Genomic DNA, 16504 nt, shown 5'->3' with positions numbered 1-16504 from the left:
ACACTCTTTACAGGAAACTGACCACCGATGTCTGTGTGAATAATCTGTAAAATTCCTATGCTTCGTTTGGCATCTTTCATACTTTCCTTTTATCTATTCTCTGCATTGTTCGAAATCTGAGAACTCTAATGGAGGAAGAATATCATTCTTAACTAGTCTTTCTATTCTCTCGCTCGAAATATGGCATAAACGACAGTGCCATAATTTCAACGACGCATCGTGAGCTCTCTTTCGTTTTCTGTTTACATCCGCAGACGAGGATACATTCTCATTATCGCATGCAACGTTTCCATCATCGCATACAACATTCACTTTCATCACGTAGTGATAACAAATAATATGTACTCTCTTATGCCACCATTTTCAGAGTACATCTCTATCACCAGCTGCTTTATTAGCTAGTTAGCATATATCTTTGAAGAGCTAGTGAACTGACTCTTTATTCTATCGAGGTACTCGGTGAACATGTCACACTCTGGGATTGAGCCCATAATTGTCGACTCAATCGTGTTCTTTATCACAGCCAAATATTTCTTGTTGGTAGTGACCCACTTCCTATGCTCAAGGTCATTGGACCTCTTTCGAAATTCAAAATCCCTCTCTTTAGTTGCCCAAGCGGCATCAGCCTCGTTTGTCTCTCTCACCGGTGCCACAGGCTCAGTGAGACACGGTGAGGTGACTACCCAATCCACCTCAGCTAAGATGAAGGCCAGGTCAATCTTTTTCTTAACATAAAAAATAACAACAATTGCATGCCTTGATTCCAACGTTGATCAAAATTAAAACATATAACTGTTCTTATACACTAATTCTACATCACCGTTGGGCAGAAATAGAATTAATGCATAAAATCATTAAAATTTACAACTGTTCTTATACACTAATTCTACATCACCGTTGGGCAGAAATAGAATTAATACATAAAATCATTAAAATTACGATATTGTTATTAACAACGTTGGTCAGAAAATAACAACATCATAATTATGTCAAAATCTTTTTTTCTCCAATTAAATATCACATTGGTTGATTACGATATTGTTATTAACAACGTTGGTCAGAAAATAACAACATCGTAATCATGTCATAATCTCTTTTTCTCCAATTAAATATCACGTTAGTTTAAAATAACTAGAGAATAAACAATTTCTTTATCAGCGGAAAACGTATACTCAATTTCTTGATTTTTACCCACAGGAAAAAAAATACTTTTTCTATTTTCGTTGAGCTATTTTTCATTATCCAGAAATAAGCAATTACTGGAAAATAAAAAAGAAAAAAACTGATCTTGGGCCGGAACTGGCACAGTGGCCCGTCCCAGCTCTGGCCTTTTCACTCGCACGCGTGTGCGCTGCGCTGACCCAGGCCGCAACCTGGGCCTAGGCCGGCAAAGCAGCCCGGCGCGCTCGCTCGCCTAGGCCGAGAGCGGCCCGGTTGATCTGCGCCGTTGGATCCGATCCGACAGACGTCCGCGCATCTCGCTCGAACAAAACTCGCGCCGCGGCTCATCCCCAAAACCCTAATCACATTTCCATCTCCTGCCTCTCTCGCTTCGCTCTCTCTGTCTCCCTCTCCTCCCTCGCACCGCAGCCGAAATAGAGTGACTGAAGGGTGACCGCGGTGGAGGAATGGCGCCGTCGCCGGCCCTCTCGCCGGCACGCGCGCTCCCCTATGGGTGAGCGCGCCGTCGTCGAGGGGCCTAGCCGCGGTGCCCTAGCTTGAAGCTCGCGCAGGCCGACGAGCATCGGCTCGGAGTACTTCCCGCGCGCCGATGAGGTGGCAGCGCCTTGGGGCGCCGAGGTAGGCCTCTTCCACTCTTCCCCTTTCCCTCTTCTATCTTTGGATCTTGTTTCTTTTCTCCTCGGAGCTTTGCCAATTGGGGATTAGGGTTAGGGTTGCATACTATTCTTCTTCCCTGAGCTGTTTGCGCGGGTTAGGGTTAGGGTTTGACTCACTAGAGTCACTATTTATCTTCCCCAGCGAGTTCTTCGTGGGTTCGAGCTCGGATTCGGGTTCTTCTTGAAGCCGAGTCCTACTTCTTACTCCTTTCCTTCACCCTGTTAGGGTTGGGGTTCGGTGACCCTCTTTTAGATCCGAAAACCGAATCTCTCACCTCGGCTCTGTTCTTTTCTTGCCGCGTGCCGGCAAAGACGGCGGTGCGGCATCTTTCCCCGCTCGGTGGTGGTGGTGATCGGGAGTTGAGTGACGTTTGCCACCCCCCGGTCTCTTTTCATTTTCTTTTACCCGTTTAGGGTTAGGGTTTCAATCCGAAATGGATCGAATCCTTGTTCTTTCTTTGATTTCTTTTCAATGCTCTACCCCATACTAGATCTACACACTGACAACCTTGGCTCTGATACCATTGTTAGGATGTTCTAAACACTAGGTGTAGATCTAGCGGGTAAAACAAACATTTATTGATGTACCTTGGTAGCTAGTGCGCCCGCAGCGACCGGAGATGAAGTGCAGTCGCAGTCCCTATGATGACGCGAGGTACAGCGTCCTGGTGGTGGCACTGCAGAGGCAACGACGGAGTCGGTGGGACTTCCCGTCGCTGGTAGCACCCTTCTTTAGATCGGATTAGTGTTTCTCTGTAGGTGGTTACGGTGGCTCAGGTCAACCTCGTAGTTAGAGCCCTGATCCCACCTTTCTTTTTATAGTGCTGTATGATAGGGGCCCACCAATCATATTAGGGTTGAACGTCGCCTATCAGGACGCAGATTAAGGACCCAATGGACCGTTGAGCGGTGGAGATCTGAGACTGCCGCTGCCGCTGCCGCCGGTCAATTCCACGGTGCTGCTGGTGCTAGTTGGACCTGCCACGGGTCTACCGGCCGCATCGGCTCAGTGGGGCACCATTGGTTTCTTTCTTTTGTCTGTTTTTTTTAATCCATCTATGATTCTCTACATGAGTTCCCATTAGCGTTTGTTTTAGTGCCTCTTGTTCCTTTTCCTTTTGGGTACCCACCGAGGGTACCACGATCTAAGGGACATCAGGACATGGTATTCTTTGTGCAACCCATTTTTCATTATTAAATCTTACCGATGAATGAGTCTCTCTCTCTCTTTATATTTTAAGACTACGTATGTATGAGTCCTGACTACTGGTTTAATATAATTTTAGAAGTGCTTGTTGGTAAAATTAAGCTTGTCTTTGAATGTAAGTTTTTACATGCTTAAATTTTCACCAAATCAAGGCATGTATGTTGTACAAAATCTTGTCGTCTTGTCATAAAACATTACTCCTTCTGTCCAAAACCTAACAATGGAGTATTAGATATGGACCAAATCAAATTTTCTTAAGTTTGAATATATTTAATAGTATTAATATTTATGTTTTCAAATAAATTTACTATTTATCTAATAATATAATAAATGTCAATAGTTTTTTTTTATAGATTTAATCAAATTTAAAATTGTTTGACTTCTCGAACGCGAGGTTTATAATCTTTTCGGACACTCAATATTAAAGGCCCGTTTAGATCTTCAGTTAATAAACTAGCTAGTGTCTTATCTGCCACCAAGCTAACAATGAGCTATTAGCTGATTAACACAGCTAATAATTAATAATAAGTTACCTATTAGCTGTTAGCTGATTAGGTGGACCCAAAAATGACCTAAGCATATATGTCGAATATATCTTGGCGGATCAACACTCGTAAAACAATCTTTAAAAGGCGTATAAACTCTGCCACCTCGTCTCGATACTTTGATTGAGAAGATTTGCAACAATAAAAACAAAGGAAGAAGATACGAGCAATTATGCAGGAGAAATGGAGAATAAATTTCGTGGCACAAATGAACGTGGAGGGGGAATTCTTCAGCGCGGGGTGCATCGCAAAACACGTACGCCAAGAATATTTACGGCCGACGGAGCCTATCCGTTCTCACGATGAAATTTGGACTTGGTCCAACCAAAAAGGACCTCGCCGTCGTCTTTAGTTTCCTCGCCTGATTTGGCTCTCGCTCGCCCACCACCTACTGTGCCTGTCTCCCCCTCCCCGTCGTCCCGTCTCCCCCTTCCTCCACTGCCCCTGCACCGGCTGCCGGGAAGAGACCGCACCAGCGCCTCCGCGAGTTCCACCCCAATCCCCCACACCTTCCCGCACCAACAAATCCGCCCAATTCGCGGGCTCTCGCGTCGCCTCCCGGGCCACTCCCGGCGGAAATTCGTGACAAAGCCGCGATTTTTTTTCTTGGGTTCGCCCTTTTGCTTTCGTTCCCCGCCGGCCCTTTTGCTTTCGCCTCCCGGGCCACTCCGCCGCGGTCTGCCCCTTTATTGCTGCGCCTGATCGTGTTTTCTCGTCGGAAGGCGCGTTTTTTCGAGGGCGGCGATCGCAGATTCGCCTCCGGAGGCGTCGATTCGGTCCCTAGGTGCGGTTTTGCCCCCAATTTTGCTTCAGGTGAAGGGATTATGGATTTTCGTTTCTGTTTCTGACGGTGTTCGATTTGTTCAGGTGGAGGAATTATGGATTTGGGGAGATTTCTTTAGCGCGGTTTTGATCGGGGGTGGGGGGACTTGTTCGGGGCATACACTTACAATCCGTCATGATTAAGCAAATACTCGGCCGGCTTCCCAAGAAGCCGGCCAAGTCCGGCGAGAAGGAGCTAGCCGGCGCGGGCCCGTCGCTGCCCAGCCCGACGTCCGATGCGAGGACCACCACCGATTTGACCATGTCTAGCAGGCTCGTCAATCCCAGCAATTACGCCTCCACGGCCACAAATCCTGGCCAGAGCGACGCGGCCAGGGCCGGCGGCCTCGGCGCCGGCGTCAGCAACGGGTTCGTGGCCTCATCAGCAGGGTACGAGGCGCTGCCGAGCTTCAGGGACGTGCCAGCGTCCGAGAAGCCCGGGCTGTTCCTCAGGAAGCTGGCCATGTGCTGCGTGGTGTTTGACTTCGTGGACCCGACCAAGGACGTGCGGGAGAAGGAGGTCAAGAGGCAGACGCTGCTTGAGCTGGTGGATTACATCACCTCGGCCACGGGCAAGTTCCCGGAGCACGTCGTGCAGGAGGTCATCGGGATGGTGTCTGTGAATCTGTTCAGGGTGCCGACCCCTGCCCCGAGAGAGAACAAGGCGCTCGAGTCGTTCGATATGGAGGAGGAAGAGCCCGTCATGGACCCGGCATGGTCGCACTTGCAGATTGTGTATGAGCTGTTCTTGAGGTTTATTCAGTCTCCCGAGACGGACGCGAAGCTGGCCAAGAGATACATTGACCACGGTTTCATTATCAGGCTTCTTGATCTCTTTGACTCGGAGGATCCTAGGGAGAGGGAGTACTTGAAGACGATCCTTCACAGGATATATGGCAAGTTCATGGTGCACCGCCCATTCATTAGGAAGGCGATTAATAATATCTTCTACAGGTTTATATTTGAGACAGAGAAGCATAATGGTATCGCAGAGCTGTTAGAGATTTTGGGGAGTATAATTAATGGCTTTGCTTTGCCGCTCAAGGAAGAGCACAAATTGTTTTTGGTCCGAGCACTGATTCCGCTCCACAAACCGAAATGTGTTGCCATGTACCATCAGCAACTGTCGTACTGTGTAACTCAGTTTGTTGAGAAAGATTGCAAGCTTGCTGATACTGTCATAAGGGGTTTACTCAAGTATTGGCCCATCACAAATAGCTCAAAGGAGGTGATGTTTTTGGGTGAGCTAGAGGAGGTGCTGGAAGCTACACAGCCAGCAGAGTTCCAGAGGTGTATGGTGCCACTTTTTCGTCAGATTGCCCGCTGTTTAAGCAGTTCTCACTTTCAGGTAAGAAGGGATAGCATACTGCCAATTATACCATAAACATAGAATATGTGCTTATAGCTCACGGAAGTTCTCATCTTCAAATTATCATTGATTTCTGGCTTATTGCTTGGGACAGGACTCTTATCATTTATTCGTTTATAAGTGCAAGTCAACTAAGCTGTAGCAAGCAATATGTGTAAAGTGCATACTATTCTGTTGATGTTGATACATAAATAGTCATATTGACCTTGAGCCTCTTACTAGCTGCCACTTCCACGTGATGGAATATTAGTAGTGTGGGAACTTTGTCCAGTACCCACTTCGTTTATTTTTTTTATTTTTACTCCAGAACCAAATAGTTATTTTTTTCTTCTAATCAAATCGTCACTGGACCTGTTTATTCTTCTATTTGTTCCTTGTTGAGTTAGGCTGTTAATTCTAACTGGTATTTGAAACTGCCTTTGTATTTATTTGGATTCCATACCATAATGACAAAATTAGTCTCTCTTCAAGTATCTTGAGAGTTATATTTATTGGAAGAAGCATGGGAAATGTTAGTGATGAGAAAATACTGTAAAAAATGGTTCCTGCTGGATTAAGTCTAGTTTGCTATATGAAAGCCAATATTATTGTCGTCATAATTCAATTTCATACCATTATATTGCATCTCTGTAAGACCCTGTTAGCGTCAAACAATTTGCTCAGCCTATTTTAAATGATGGCTTACGTGCTTCTCATTTTTACTGTTTGGTAGCACTATATGGTTTCCATGTTGGATGCCAAACACAGAGTACATACAAACTTTGTTTCATTCCATATCATCTCAGTGCACCCAATTGTTAGGTTGATGAAACTGCATGTCTGTTATGGAGCATGCCAATTCACGTCTTCCAATTAAATGACTTTTCTTGCCTGAGTGAGGCAGTTGAGGAAATAAGTAGTCATGGCCGAGTTTCCTTGTTTCAAGAGTTTCCAGAAGGCATGAACAGTTGATTCTTTAGGGCGTACCCAGTGCAGAGAGCTCCCGCGCTGTGCGGGGTCTGGGGAAGGGTATTAGTGGCAAGCCTTACCCTCGCCTGTGCAATGCGAGGAGACCGCGACTCGAACCCGGGACCTTCCGGTCACAGGCGGTAAGACTCTACCGCTTGCACTAGGCCCGCCCTTCGAACAGTTGATTCTTTGACCGCAGAAAATCATGTTCAACTCATGGAGCGTTTTCTCACGGTTGAGAACAACCATATGTTCCATGGTCTTTTACCTGATGACATATTGGGTGCTTTCCCAGAATCAGTCATAAAACAAGATATGTCTTGTTGTGATTCCATCCAACTGTTTTCTACAGAAGCTAACATTATATAATTTCTTCTTTTGTTCCACAGGTGGCAGAGAGGGCTCTCTTTCTATGGAACAACGATCATATTGAGGGTTTGATCAAACAGAACAGTAAGGTTATACTGCCCATAATCTTTCCAGCGTTAGAACGAAATACGAAAGGCCACTGGAATCAGGCAGTTCAAAGCTTGAGTCTAAATGTTCGCAAAATATTCATGGACCATGACCCAACACTGTTTGAGGAGTGTCGCAAGAAGTTTGAGGAAGAGGAAGCTCAAGAAGCTGGCGTGAGGTCAAAACGTGAGGCTAGATGGAAGCGCCTAGAAGAAATCGCCTCGTCAAAGTCTCCTCAGTGAAGTAGCACATCTTCCTGAGGCTGTTGTTCATCAGCAGAGTTCTCTAGCTATGTAGCCTTGATGACTGCATATGAGCAGCTCTTTTGGGCAGGATCAAGTAAATGCTGATGTAGGTGCCCCATGGATGGCTGCTTGCCTCGAGTTACTTGTTACCGAACATTTTAGAGGCTGACATGTAAATACGGGGTACATGATGGGCTGTGAAGCTTCAACAGAGCCTCGGGTTCTCTCTGCTGTGTGATCCACTGATGACAGTATCGGTTTCATCATCAGAGGACAAATGAAAGGAGGTAAAATGGTCTTTTCCCGCTTTCCTGAGATGCTCATGCCACATCTTAACATGTAGTCTGCGGGTCAGTGTCTTGATCCAAGGACTATTAGGAGCACTTGAAAGACGAGCAAGGAGTCTGGGTAGCACTTGCTCTTGCTTGCTGATGGTGATTTTGCTGAAATGTAATATGCTTTATGTATGATGAATGGTAACTTGAAGCCATGTCTTGTGATAATATGTAATCCTGGTGTACATGTATTTTCCTTCCTTTGATGCATACAGAAATTTGGAATGAAGCGCTGATTGAAGGCTGTTTTATCGAAGTTTGGTATCATTTTTTTAGGGTCATCTGGGGGAGGGGCTCCTGAATAGATGCAAGACCAGGGATGCCGGATCGGTATGCGAAGTTTGGTACCATGAACTGAATGTTGAGCTTGCATCATGGGTTTCGTTTGGGATAACTGTAATGTCGCCTAAAAATACAACTGAAAGAGTGATATATTTGCAAACTGTAGTGTTGCCTAGAAATGCAAATAAAATAGTGATATATTTGCATTGATACGTTTCAATTGATCTATACGTTTTATTACCATAATTTTTACCAATTAATATGCTCATCTCTTTAAAATACGCAGCCACTATTTTGTGCCAGCTATTTTCAGAGCAAGCTGAAGCATTCGGCGGCCCTGAAGCAGAGTTGGCCGGTGATCAGGTTCAGCCCAATGGGCCTCGCAAGAGTTCTCGGCCTAGAACTGCAATGGAAAAAGTCTATTATGCCTCCCTAAACTATAATTGTAGTCTAATTTTCCTTCTTAAACTCTAAAACCAGATATCTTACCCCATAAACTCTTGAAACCATTCAAATTACCTCTCTGCCTTGGTTTGGAGTGGTTTTGTCCTTTTTAGTCAAAAAAAATCAGTAAATACTTGATAAAGGTTTTTAAACCATAGAAAATGTCTCTACGCTTTTAGAAGTTTCAAAAAAATGGAGATATATTTTGATACTTTAAATCAAATAAAATATTTAGACCCCATGAAAATATATTTAGATGCTTTAGAAAAATAGATCCAACTCTAGAAAAATGGAAAAGATATCCAAAAAATATAGAAAATTTCCAAAACATTCTCGGTGTATAAACATGTTTTAAAAACCGATGTGTGTGGTGAATACTTAATATTATTATGTTTCCATTCATAGTTCTCATATTTTATTTGTTGACACCATTTATAGATTACGGGCAGTGATATCACCTGTGTCGGTACAGAAAGTGACCAACTAGTAAATATTTATAGTTTTGCTGTACATTGTGATCAGAGGTGGCCTAGCACTCAATGACACAGGATTTATACTGGTTCAGGCACCGTACCCTACGTCCAGTTTGGGTCGGTCGGTGACTTTATTCCTGAGCCCAGGTGCTCGAAGTCTGTAGTGGGGTTACAAACGAGAAGGAGAAAGGAGGGGTGTTCAAGAGGCCCGGTCGGGTCCGACCGGAAGGGCCGAGGGTGACCGGAACTCCGCTATGAGCTAGAAGTCCAAGCGTGTGCTTGAGGGGCTGTGAGCTATCGATCTAGTGAGTCTGAACTTGAAGAAGTGGACCTCCTTTGTTGGAGGGAGCGCATCCCCTTTTATAGATAAAAGGGGATGACTTTACAGGTGAGAGAGAAAGAGTACGGATGTTTCTAAGCCTTGTTGCCCACGCCGACGAGGGTAGCAATGATGGTAGGCGCCCACAATATTGTTGATGTCACTGTAGAAAGTCAGGTGCACATGGAAGGTTGCGTTGGCTTCTTCAGGAAGGGTGGATGTCGGTACCTACAAAATACCATTGTTATGTGAGGAGCCCTTACCACGTGTACCAGGTATGGTGAATCCTAGAGCCCACTATCGATGCCCAGAGGCATGGGGGGCTTTTTACCGTATGAGAGCTCAATGACGCCTACAATACTGTAGACACAAATGTCGACGCCTACAATACTGTTTGTGTCAGGGCGGTTGTGAAGCACTGTTCCCGCAGGCGTACAGGGTATGGTCCCGGTATCGTGGTTTGACTTGTGCGCTGCCTTCTCCGTTCGCCCCTGGTCCCTTCCGAGCGAACGTCTCCGGTCGGATGGCCCCAGTCGGCCCTGGACGCGCCAGTCGGAGAAGAGCGGTAAGCAGGCCTCCTATGGGTCCCCGGTCGGAGTCGCGGGGTCGGAGTAGGAAACAACGTTTTGGGCCAGGCCTTCCGATCGGAGAGACCGCTCGGAGACAGCTGGTGCCTGAAGCGAGTGCTCCGGTCGGAGAGGTGGGCCGAAGAAGTTGACGAGCGGGCGCTTGTTCTTTCGGGTAGACCTTCCGGTCGGGAACCGGAATGTCCTTCCGGCCCGTCGTGTTTTTAGGCTCTTGGGCCGGCCCATGAGCTACATGCTGTTTTCCTAGACCGAGCTTTGGCGTGGAAGCCGGTCCCCGAGGGACCCCGGGTTTATGAACCCGACAACCTGTGTTGCTTACTTGCTTGTAGCTTCCAATCAATTGTATAACAAGACATGGAGTAACTCGGGTACCATTGGTACTACGCATGTGCATCGCTCACTACACAGGGATGACAATCATTTTTATAATGCTTTTGAAGCCAACCCAAAATAATTTAAACCGATATATTACATCTTTGGTAGTCCATGTGCTAGGATGTGTGAAGCAAGAGAGAGTTCACTAAAGTGTGCATTGGTTTATTTGATGTCCTCAATTACACAATTGGGGATATTCGCTACATGGAGTATCTCATGGAATATAATAACATGTAGTTGTGGGTGTGCTCCACTTATTTTGTAATAATGAGAGACAATCATCTATAATTATGTTTGTATGGATTTAGATTGTAAAAACTTCATCTCTACCTATTAGGTATGGTTTTCAAATTATGATGTATTCATTGTCGACCCATGTGAGATATGTGATGGAAGTGAGATGCATGTGATGCGTTAATAATATCAAATGTAAAATATTAGACAGTAACATCTACTTTAAATATAACAATAAAGTATATAAAATAATTAGGAAATGAATGTCACTACTAGTTGAAGCCACATACCCAGTAGTGAATACGACACTATCTCTGCCGGGTAAAGACTAGACATGAAAGTGTCCCTTATGTTATATATCACTGCTAGGTCTAGGAAATGGTGATAGGCAGGCTTCCCGTATCACTATCGATTGTCCACTGCCAGATCCTATTACTGTAGTAAATACCGGGTTTGGACCCAGCAATAATCTATGGACTTCGAGTAATAACAAAATTACTAAAACGACATTCGATTTCGAACCGAGAGAGTACCATTATATTTCAAGTACAATGATTTTTTTGGAGCATAGCACAACAGAACATGTCAAACAGGACACGCAGAGATAAATCAGGTTTGCCACTGTCACAGAAATACATGGCTTATTGCGGTGTGCATGCACGTAAACGGCAGCTTATTCATACACCGGAATTTTTGTCATGTTCTCTTGAACTTATCAGCCCGACTTATCAGCCATGGTACAATATTTTTCTCTCGTGACAAAGCAGCACTAGTCGATTTATCAGTCACAGAAACCATCGGCCGAACAGATTAGGCTGCAACGGTGTGATGCCCATTGTTGGTGGTAGGGCCCATCAATTCTCTGGCATCACTGGTCCATTGTGGACGCGGCCTTATATATAATCTTTTTTATTACCTTTTTTAAAAACATCATGCTCAATCAGGATGTCGGTGTCGGAGACCACCGCTACTATGATGTCATCTATGGTCCCAACGAGGTCCTTGCGCTGGGGTGGCATTACCACCATTGCCATTGCCGTTGCCGTTGCCGTTGCCGTTGCCGTTGCTGTTGTTGGGTTGTGCTACTGCAGAAGAAGCCACAAGCACAAGAACCATGGCGATGATCGGAAATAGGACAGTAGGGGATGTTAATATGGATTTGGAGGCCATTGCTGGATGCCCTGAAACTGCAAATCTGAATGGGTTTTGCGCCTTCAAGCATCTCCGCGTATTTATAGGTGCGCCACAGGTACTTTTGCTGCCTCCGTGCATGCCAAAAGTTCAACTGATAATAATGTGCATATCTGATTTATCGCCGCTTTCAATTATGGACAAGATATTCTTGCATGATTATTGCAAGTACGTGAAGAAAATTTGCACTTCTAATTTATTATTAAGATAATAGCTCGCCTTATAGATACTGTAGTACTACAGTACGTATTCTCTAAGTTATTACAAAATCTAAAAAGATATGATATGTACGAACAAATAAACCTATCAAAAAAAAATTTGACACTTAATATGAATATTGATAGTCACTACTACAGAATTGATAATCACCGCCGCCACTTTCACCACCGGTTTGCTCTAAACTGGCGGTGATACTTATCACCGTCAGTTCTTATTATGAACCGTTGGTGAAATGATTTTCAACGCCGGTTGGTAACACGAACCGGCGGTGAAAACGGGGGTGATCATCACTGTCAGTTGGTAACACGAACCGGCGGTGATAACCTATCATTACCGCCGGTTTGTGTTAGCAACCGTTGGTGATGGTCGGCCCATTATCACCACCGGTTTGTCTTACGAACGACGGTGAAAATCACTTTCACCAACGGTTTGACTTATGATGCGGTACAATAAAATTCGTAACTATTATAAATAAAGTCGGATGAAAACAAACTTTATATCAAAGTTGTAGATCTCGTTGTTGATGACTTTTTCATTTGAAATCATTTACTCACCCAGAATTATGTTTGGAGCTCTCAAATTTTGAAATTCAATTATTTCGAATCGTACAAACAGCCTCAGATGAAAAAAAGACCAAACGAAAAGTTGTAGATCTGGATAGGATCTACAACTTTGTAATTGATAACTTTTTATTATAAATCATTTATGGTCTCGAATTTGTATTTGAAGCTCTAAAATTTTCAAATTCAAAATTTTCAAACGACATCGGATGGGAAATCGACCAAAACCAAAGTTGTAGATATCGATGAGAACTACAACTTTATAGTTGATGATTTTTTTCATTTAAAATCATTTGAGGTCCCAAAAGTATGGCTGAATTTTTAACGATTTGAAATTAAAAATTATCAAACGATCTCGGATGCGAAACGACCAACATTAAAGTTGTGGGGGTTGTTTACGACCAACAAGGAGGGCGGAAGCCCCCATTTATAGGCTGGCGCCCAACTGTGCATCTGGATTAGAAAACTTTATAGTTGATGACTTTTTCATCTGATGTCGTTTAGGGTCTCAAATGTTTATTTTAAAATCCTAAGAAGTGAATACTAGGATAATGAATATGCCATATAGACACTAGTGACTTAGGGGTGGAGGGGTTAGAGCAGATGAGCACGAGTACATAGGTCTCAGGTTTGAATCCCAGCATCGCGCATGTCACACCCAATTTTAAGGATAAAATTGAATGCATAAAGCTCATGTGTGCCCAGGGATCAGTCACACACATAAGTCGACAAATTACATAAAGTATTGAAACATCTAGGCCCCTAGTTGGATTTCGGTGATTAATGTCAATACAAGATTACTATGACTAACGTGTGTTTTGCAGAGACAATTAAGTTAGGTCATGGTAATAGAGATCGATTGGGCAATCGAGGTTGTCATGCCCCTACGATGGAAATCATTTCGGTTTTCAAAGGATGGACGACAAGGTTAAGGATAACTAGTTCTAAGTGTCGATTGAAGTTGGAGAGACACTTAGAGTAGTTTAGGACTTTGTTTTTCCTTTGGCCGTACTATGAAGGGGGGTATGAACGGGTAGCTTGACCTAGTTGAGTCTAGTGAGTTAGGTGTGGTGCACACTTGTTAAAACTAGCTCTAGGTAGCTCCTATGAATGCCTAAGATCCTTTGGAGCAAACTTCATTCACATATGTTCGGAAGTTGGAAGTAAATGGAGGGTCAAATACTGACCGGACGCTGGCTCCGGTGCGACCGGACGCTGGCCGCAGGGTCCGGTCAGTTCATTTGACCGAGAAGATCAAGTCTGGTGTGACCGGACGCTGGGAGGTCATGTGACCGGACGCTGAGGGCCAGCGTCCGGTCGACTCCAGTAAGGGTCCAGACTTGGAAAAGAGTGACCGGACGCGTCCGGTCAGTGTGACCGGACCCTGAGTATCCAGCGTCCGGTCGTTTACAGTAAGCATCCAAGAGCGACCGGACGCGTCCGGTCGATACTGACCGGACCCTGACAGCGTCCGGTCATCACTTGAATGCTGGTTCGCGGGTTGAACTGACCGGAGCGTCCGGTCATCACGACCGGAGCGTCCGGTCATCCCGTAGAAGCTCATAACGGTTCGTTTTTCAGGCTGGCTTATAAATAGAAGCTCCACTCGTGAGTGGAGTATCTTTTGCTCATTCCAACAGCTGAAAAACACGTTTGTGAGTGCCAAGAAGAGCAAGGTCCTAGTGAGGTGTTTGTGATTTGAGAATCCAAGAGAGTAGCCTCACTAGCAAATCAAGAGTAGCAAAGTGTGCATCCATCTTCTCATTAGGCTTCGCGTGGTCAAGTGAGAGTTCGTGCTTGTTACTCTTGGTGATCGCCATCACCTAGATGGCTTGGTGGTGATTGGGGGTTTGGTGTTCACCCGGCGGAGCTTGTGGGTGACCCAACTCAAGTTGTGAGCGGTTTTGGGTGATTCGCCGTGACGGAGTGTCGAAGAATCAACCCGTAGAGAGCACTTGATCCTTGCGCGGATCAAGGGGGAGCTACACCCTTGCGCGGGTGCTCCAACGAGGACTAGTGGGGAGTGGCGACTCTCCGATACCTCGGCAAAACATCGCCGCGTTTCTCTCTCTCTCTATTTACTTTGAGCACTTACTTTGAGCATTTACTTTGAGCAATTCAATACTTGTCTTCATTTCCATAACAATTGCTTGCTAGAGTAAGTTTGGAACTTAGGTTGAGAGGTTGTTGTGCATTAGTTTGATATAAACACTTTTCTAGGCACAAGGGGTTAATTGGGCTATCTGTAGGATTTGTTTATTGCAAGAAAATTTAGAATTAGCCCAATTCACCCCCCCTCTTGGGCATCTTGATCCTTTCAATTGGTATCAGAGCCTCGTGCTCACGTTTTTAAGCTTAATCGCTTAGAGCAAGATGTCTCACGGGGATGGTCCTCCTCCTATCTTTGAGGGAGATGATTTTCCATATTGGAAAATCCGCATGGAGGCTTACTTAGAAGCTCTAGATGTTGGAATTCTTAGAGCCGCCTCTCAAGGGTTCCCCGCACCTAGGAATACCGCACAACTTCAAGGCGATGAAGTAAATTATGAAAAATGGAATGCAAAGGCTCGCAACACCATCTTTAGAGGCCTTTGCAAAGATGTGTTCAATCGTGTAAGGAACCACAAAGACGCCCATGCACTATGGTCGGATGTTTGTGCGCTCCATGAGGGAACCAAGAGTGAGCGTGAGGAACGCTATCATCTTGTGATTAAAAAGCTAAATTCTTTTGAGATGTTTCCCAAAGAAAGTGCTAATGAGATGTATTCTCGATTAAATGTTCTTGTAGAGGAAGTCAATGGGCTTGGACTTACTCAAATGTCACCATCCGACGTTGTGAGAAAAATCTTGAGTGTCCTCCCCATTGACAAATATGGGCACATTGTGACCGTGCTACATCAAGGTGATCTTTCCGCCGCTACACCGACACAAATCTTGGGAAAGATCAATGCTCATGAGATGTACATGCACATCATACCACAAGATGGCTCATCCTTTACAAAGAAGAAAGAGAAAGACTTAGCATTCAAAGCTAGCCAAGACAAGGGCAAAGCAAGACTTGAGTATGAGAGCTCAAGTGATGAAGATGGTGAAGAAAGCCTTGCCCTCATGGTGAAAAAGACCACCAAGATGCTAAAAAGGCTAAACAAGAGTGGCATCAAATTTGATGGCAAAAAGAAAAAGTTCTTCACTAGCTCAAGAAGAAAGCCAATCTCCGAGATGGATTGCTACAATTGTGGCGAACTTGGTCATCTAGCTCATCAATGCACAAAGCCCAAGAAAGACAAGTTCAAGAACAAGGGCAAGAAAGATGATTCAAGTGATGAAGATGAAAAGAAGAAGAACAAGCCATACAAGAAGAGAGATGGCAAAAAGAGGGAGTTCTACAAGAAGAAGAAGAGTGGCAAGGCCTATATTGTCGGTGATTGGCTCACGGACATTGATTCATCAAGTGGATCATCCGATGATGATAGTGATGATGAAAAGGTGGCCGCCATTGCTATTGATCTTGCATCTTCACCACCACCATCGCCATCATCCTCTACACACCTATGCCTTATGGCCAAAGGTGAACGCAAGGTAACTAAGAGTGATGATAGTAGTGATGATGAACTTGCTAGTGATGATAGTGATAGCGATGATGATGGCTCACCTACTTATGATGATCTTGTCAAAATACTTAGAAAATATACTAAGATCATTAGAAAGAGTAGAGCTACAAATGAAAAGCTTGATGCTAAAAATGATTCACTCTTAGCTAAGTGTGATACATTAGAAAAGGCTAATGATGAGCTCAAGGAAACAAATGATTCTATATCATCCAAACTCAAGGAGCTCAAATCTTCTAAGAAAGAGCTTAAAGATAAAAATGATAAACTTGAGTGGGTACACAATGAGCTTATCACTAGTCACAATAAGCTAAAAGATGAATATGCAACTCTAAAGATCAATTATGATACCCTTATTATTGCACAAGAATTCTTACCAAATGAGCCACATGATGCTACTAACCATGTTGTTAAGATTGATATAGCTACCTCATGTGATGATTTAAT

The 16504-nt window shown here is 44.4% G+C and overlaps 1 protein-coding gene across 2 annotated transcripts; it reads left to right on the top strand.

Annotated features, from left to right (window-relative positions):
• The first annotated feature begins 3915 nt into the window (after positions 1 to 3915).
• On the top strand, positions 3916 to 7940 carry LOC136500570 (serine/threonine protein phosphatase 2A 57 kDa regulatory subunit B' theta isoform-like). Of its 2 annotated transcripts, XR_010770061.1 has the most exons (4): positions 3916 to 4374; positions 4458 to 5760; positions 6583 to 6869; positions 7119 to 7257. XR_010770061.1 is itself a non-coding variant. In XM_066495944.1 (3 exons), the coding sequence occupies exons 2-3, from the start codon at positions 4549 to 4551 to the stop codon at positions 7425 to 7427; spliced, it is 1521 nt and encodes a 506-aa protein (XP_066352041.1). In that variant the 5' UTR covers positions 3924 to 4374; positions 4458 to 4548; the 3' UTR covers positions 7428 to 7940. The 2 variants fall into 2 exon arrangements, 1 of the variants encoding a protein (XP_066352041.1); XM_066495944.1 differs by lacking the exon at positions 6583 to 6869 and having other exon boundaries at positions 3924 to 4374; positions 7119 to 7940.
• Positions 7941 to 16504: the final 8564 nt, after the last annotated feature.

The sequence above is a fragment of the Miscanthus floridulus genome, chromosome 13 (genome assembly GCF_019320115.1).
Source record: "Miscanthus floridulus cultivar M001 chromosome 13, ASM1932011v1, whole genome shotgun sequence".
In the NCBI taxonomy this organism is placed as follows: domain Eukaryota; kingdom Viridiplantae; phylum Streptophyta; class Magnoliopsida; order Poales; family Poaceae; genus Miscanthus; species Miscanthus floridulus.
This window is presented reverse-complemented; position numbering and strand designations above follow the sequence as displayed.

Coding starts and splice junctions, on each gene's coding strand:
- LOC136500570 (XM_066495944.1), top strand. CDS start 4,549: ATGATTAAGCAAATACTCGGCCGGCTTCCCAAGAAGCCGGCCAAGTCC. Junction 5,761..7,118: donor TAAGCAGTTCTCACTTTCAG/GTAAGAAGGGAT, acceptor TTTGTTCCACAG/GTGGCAGAGAGGGCTCTCTT.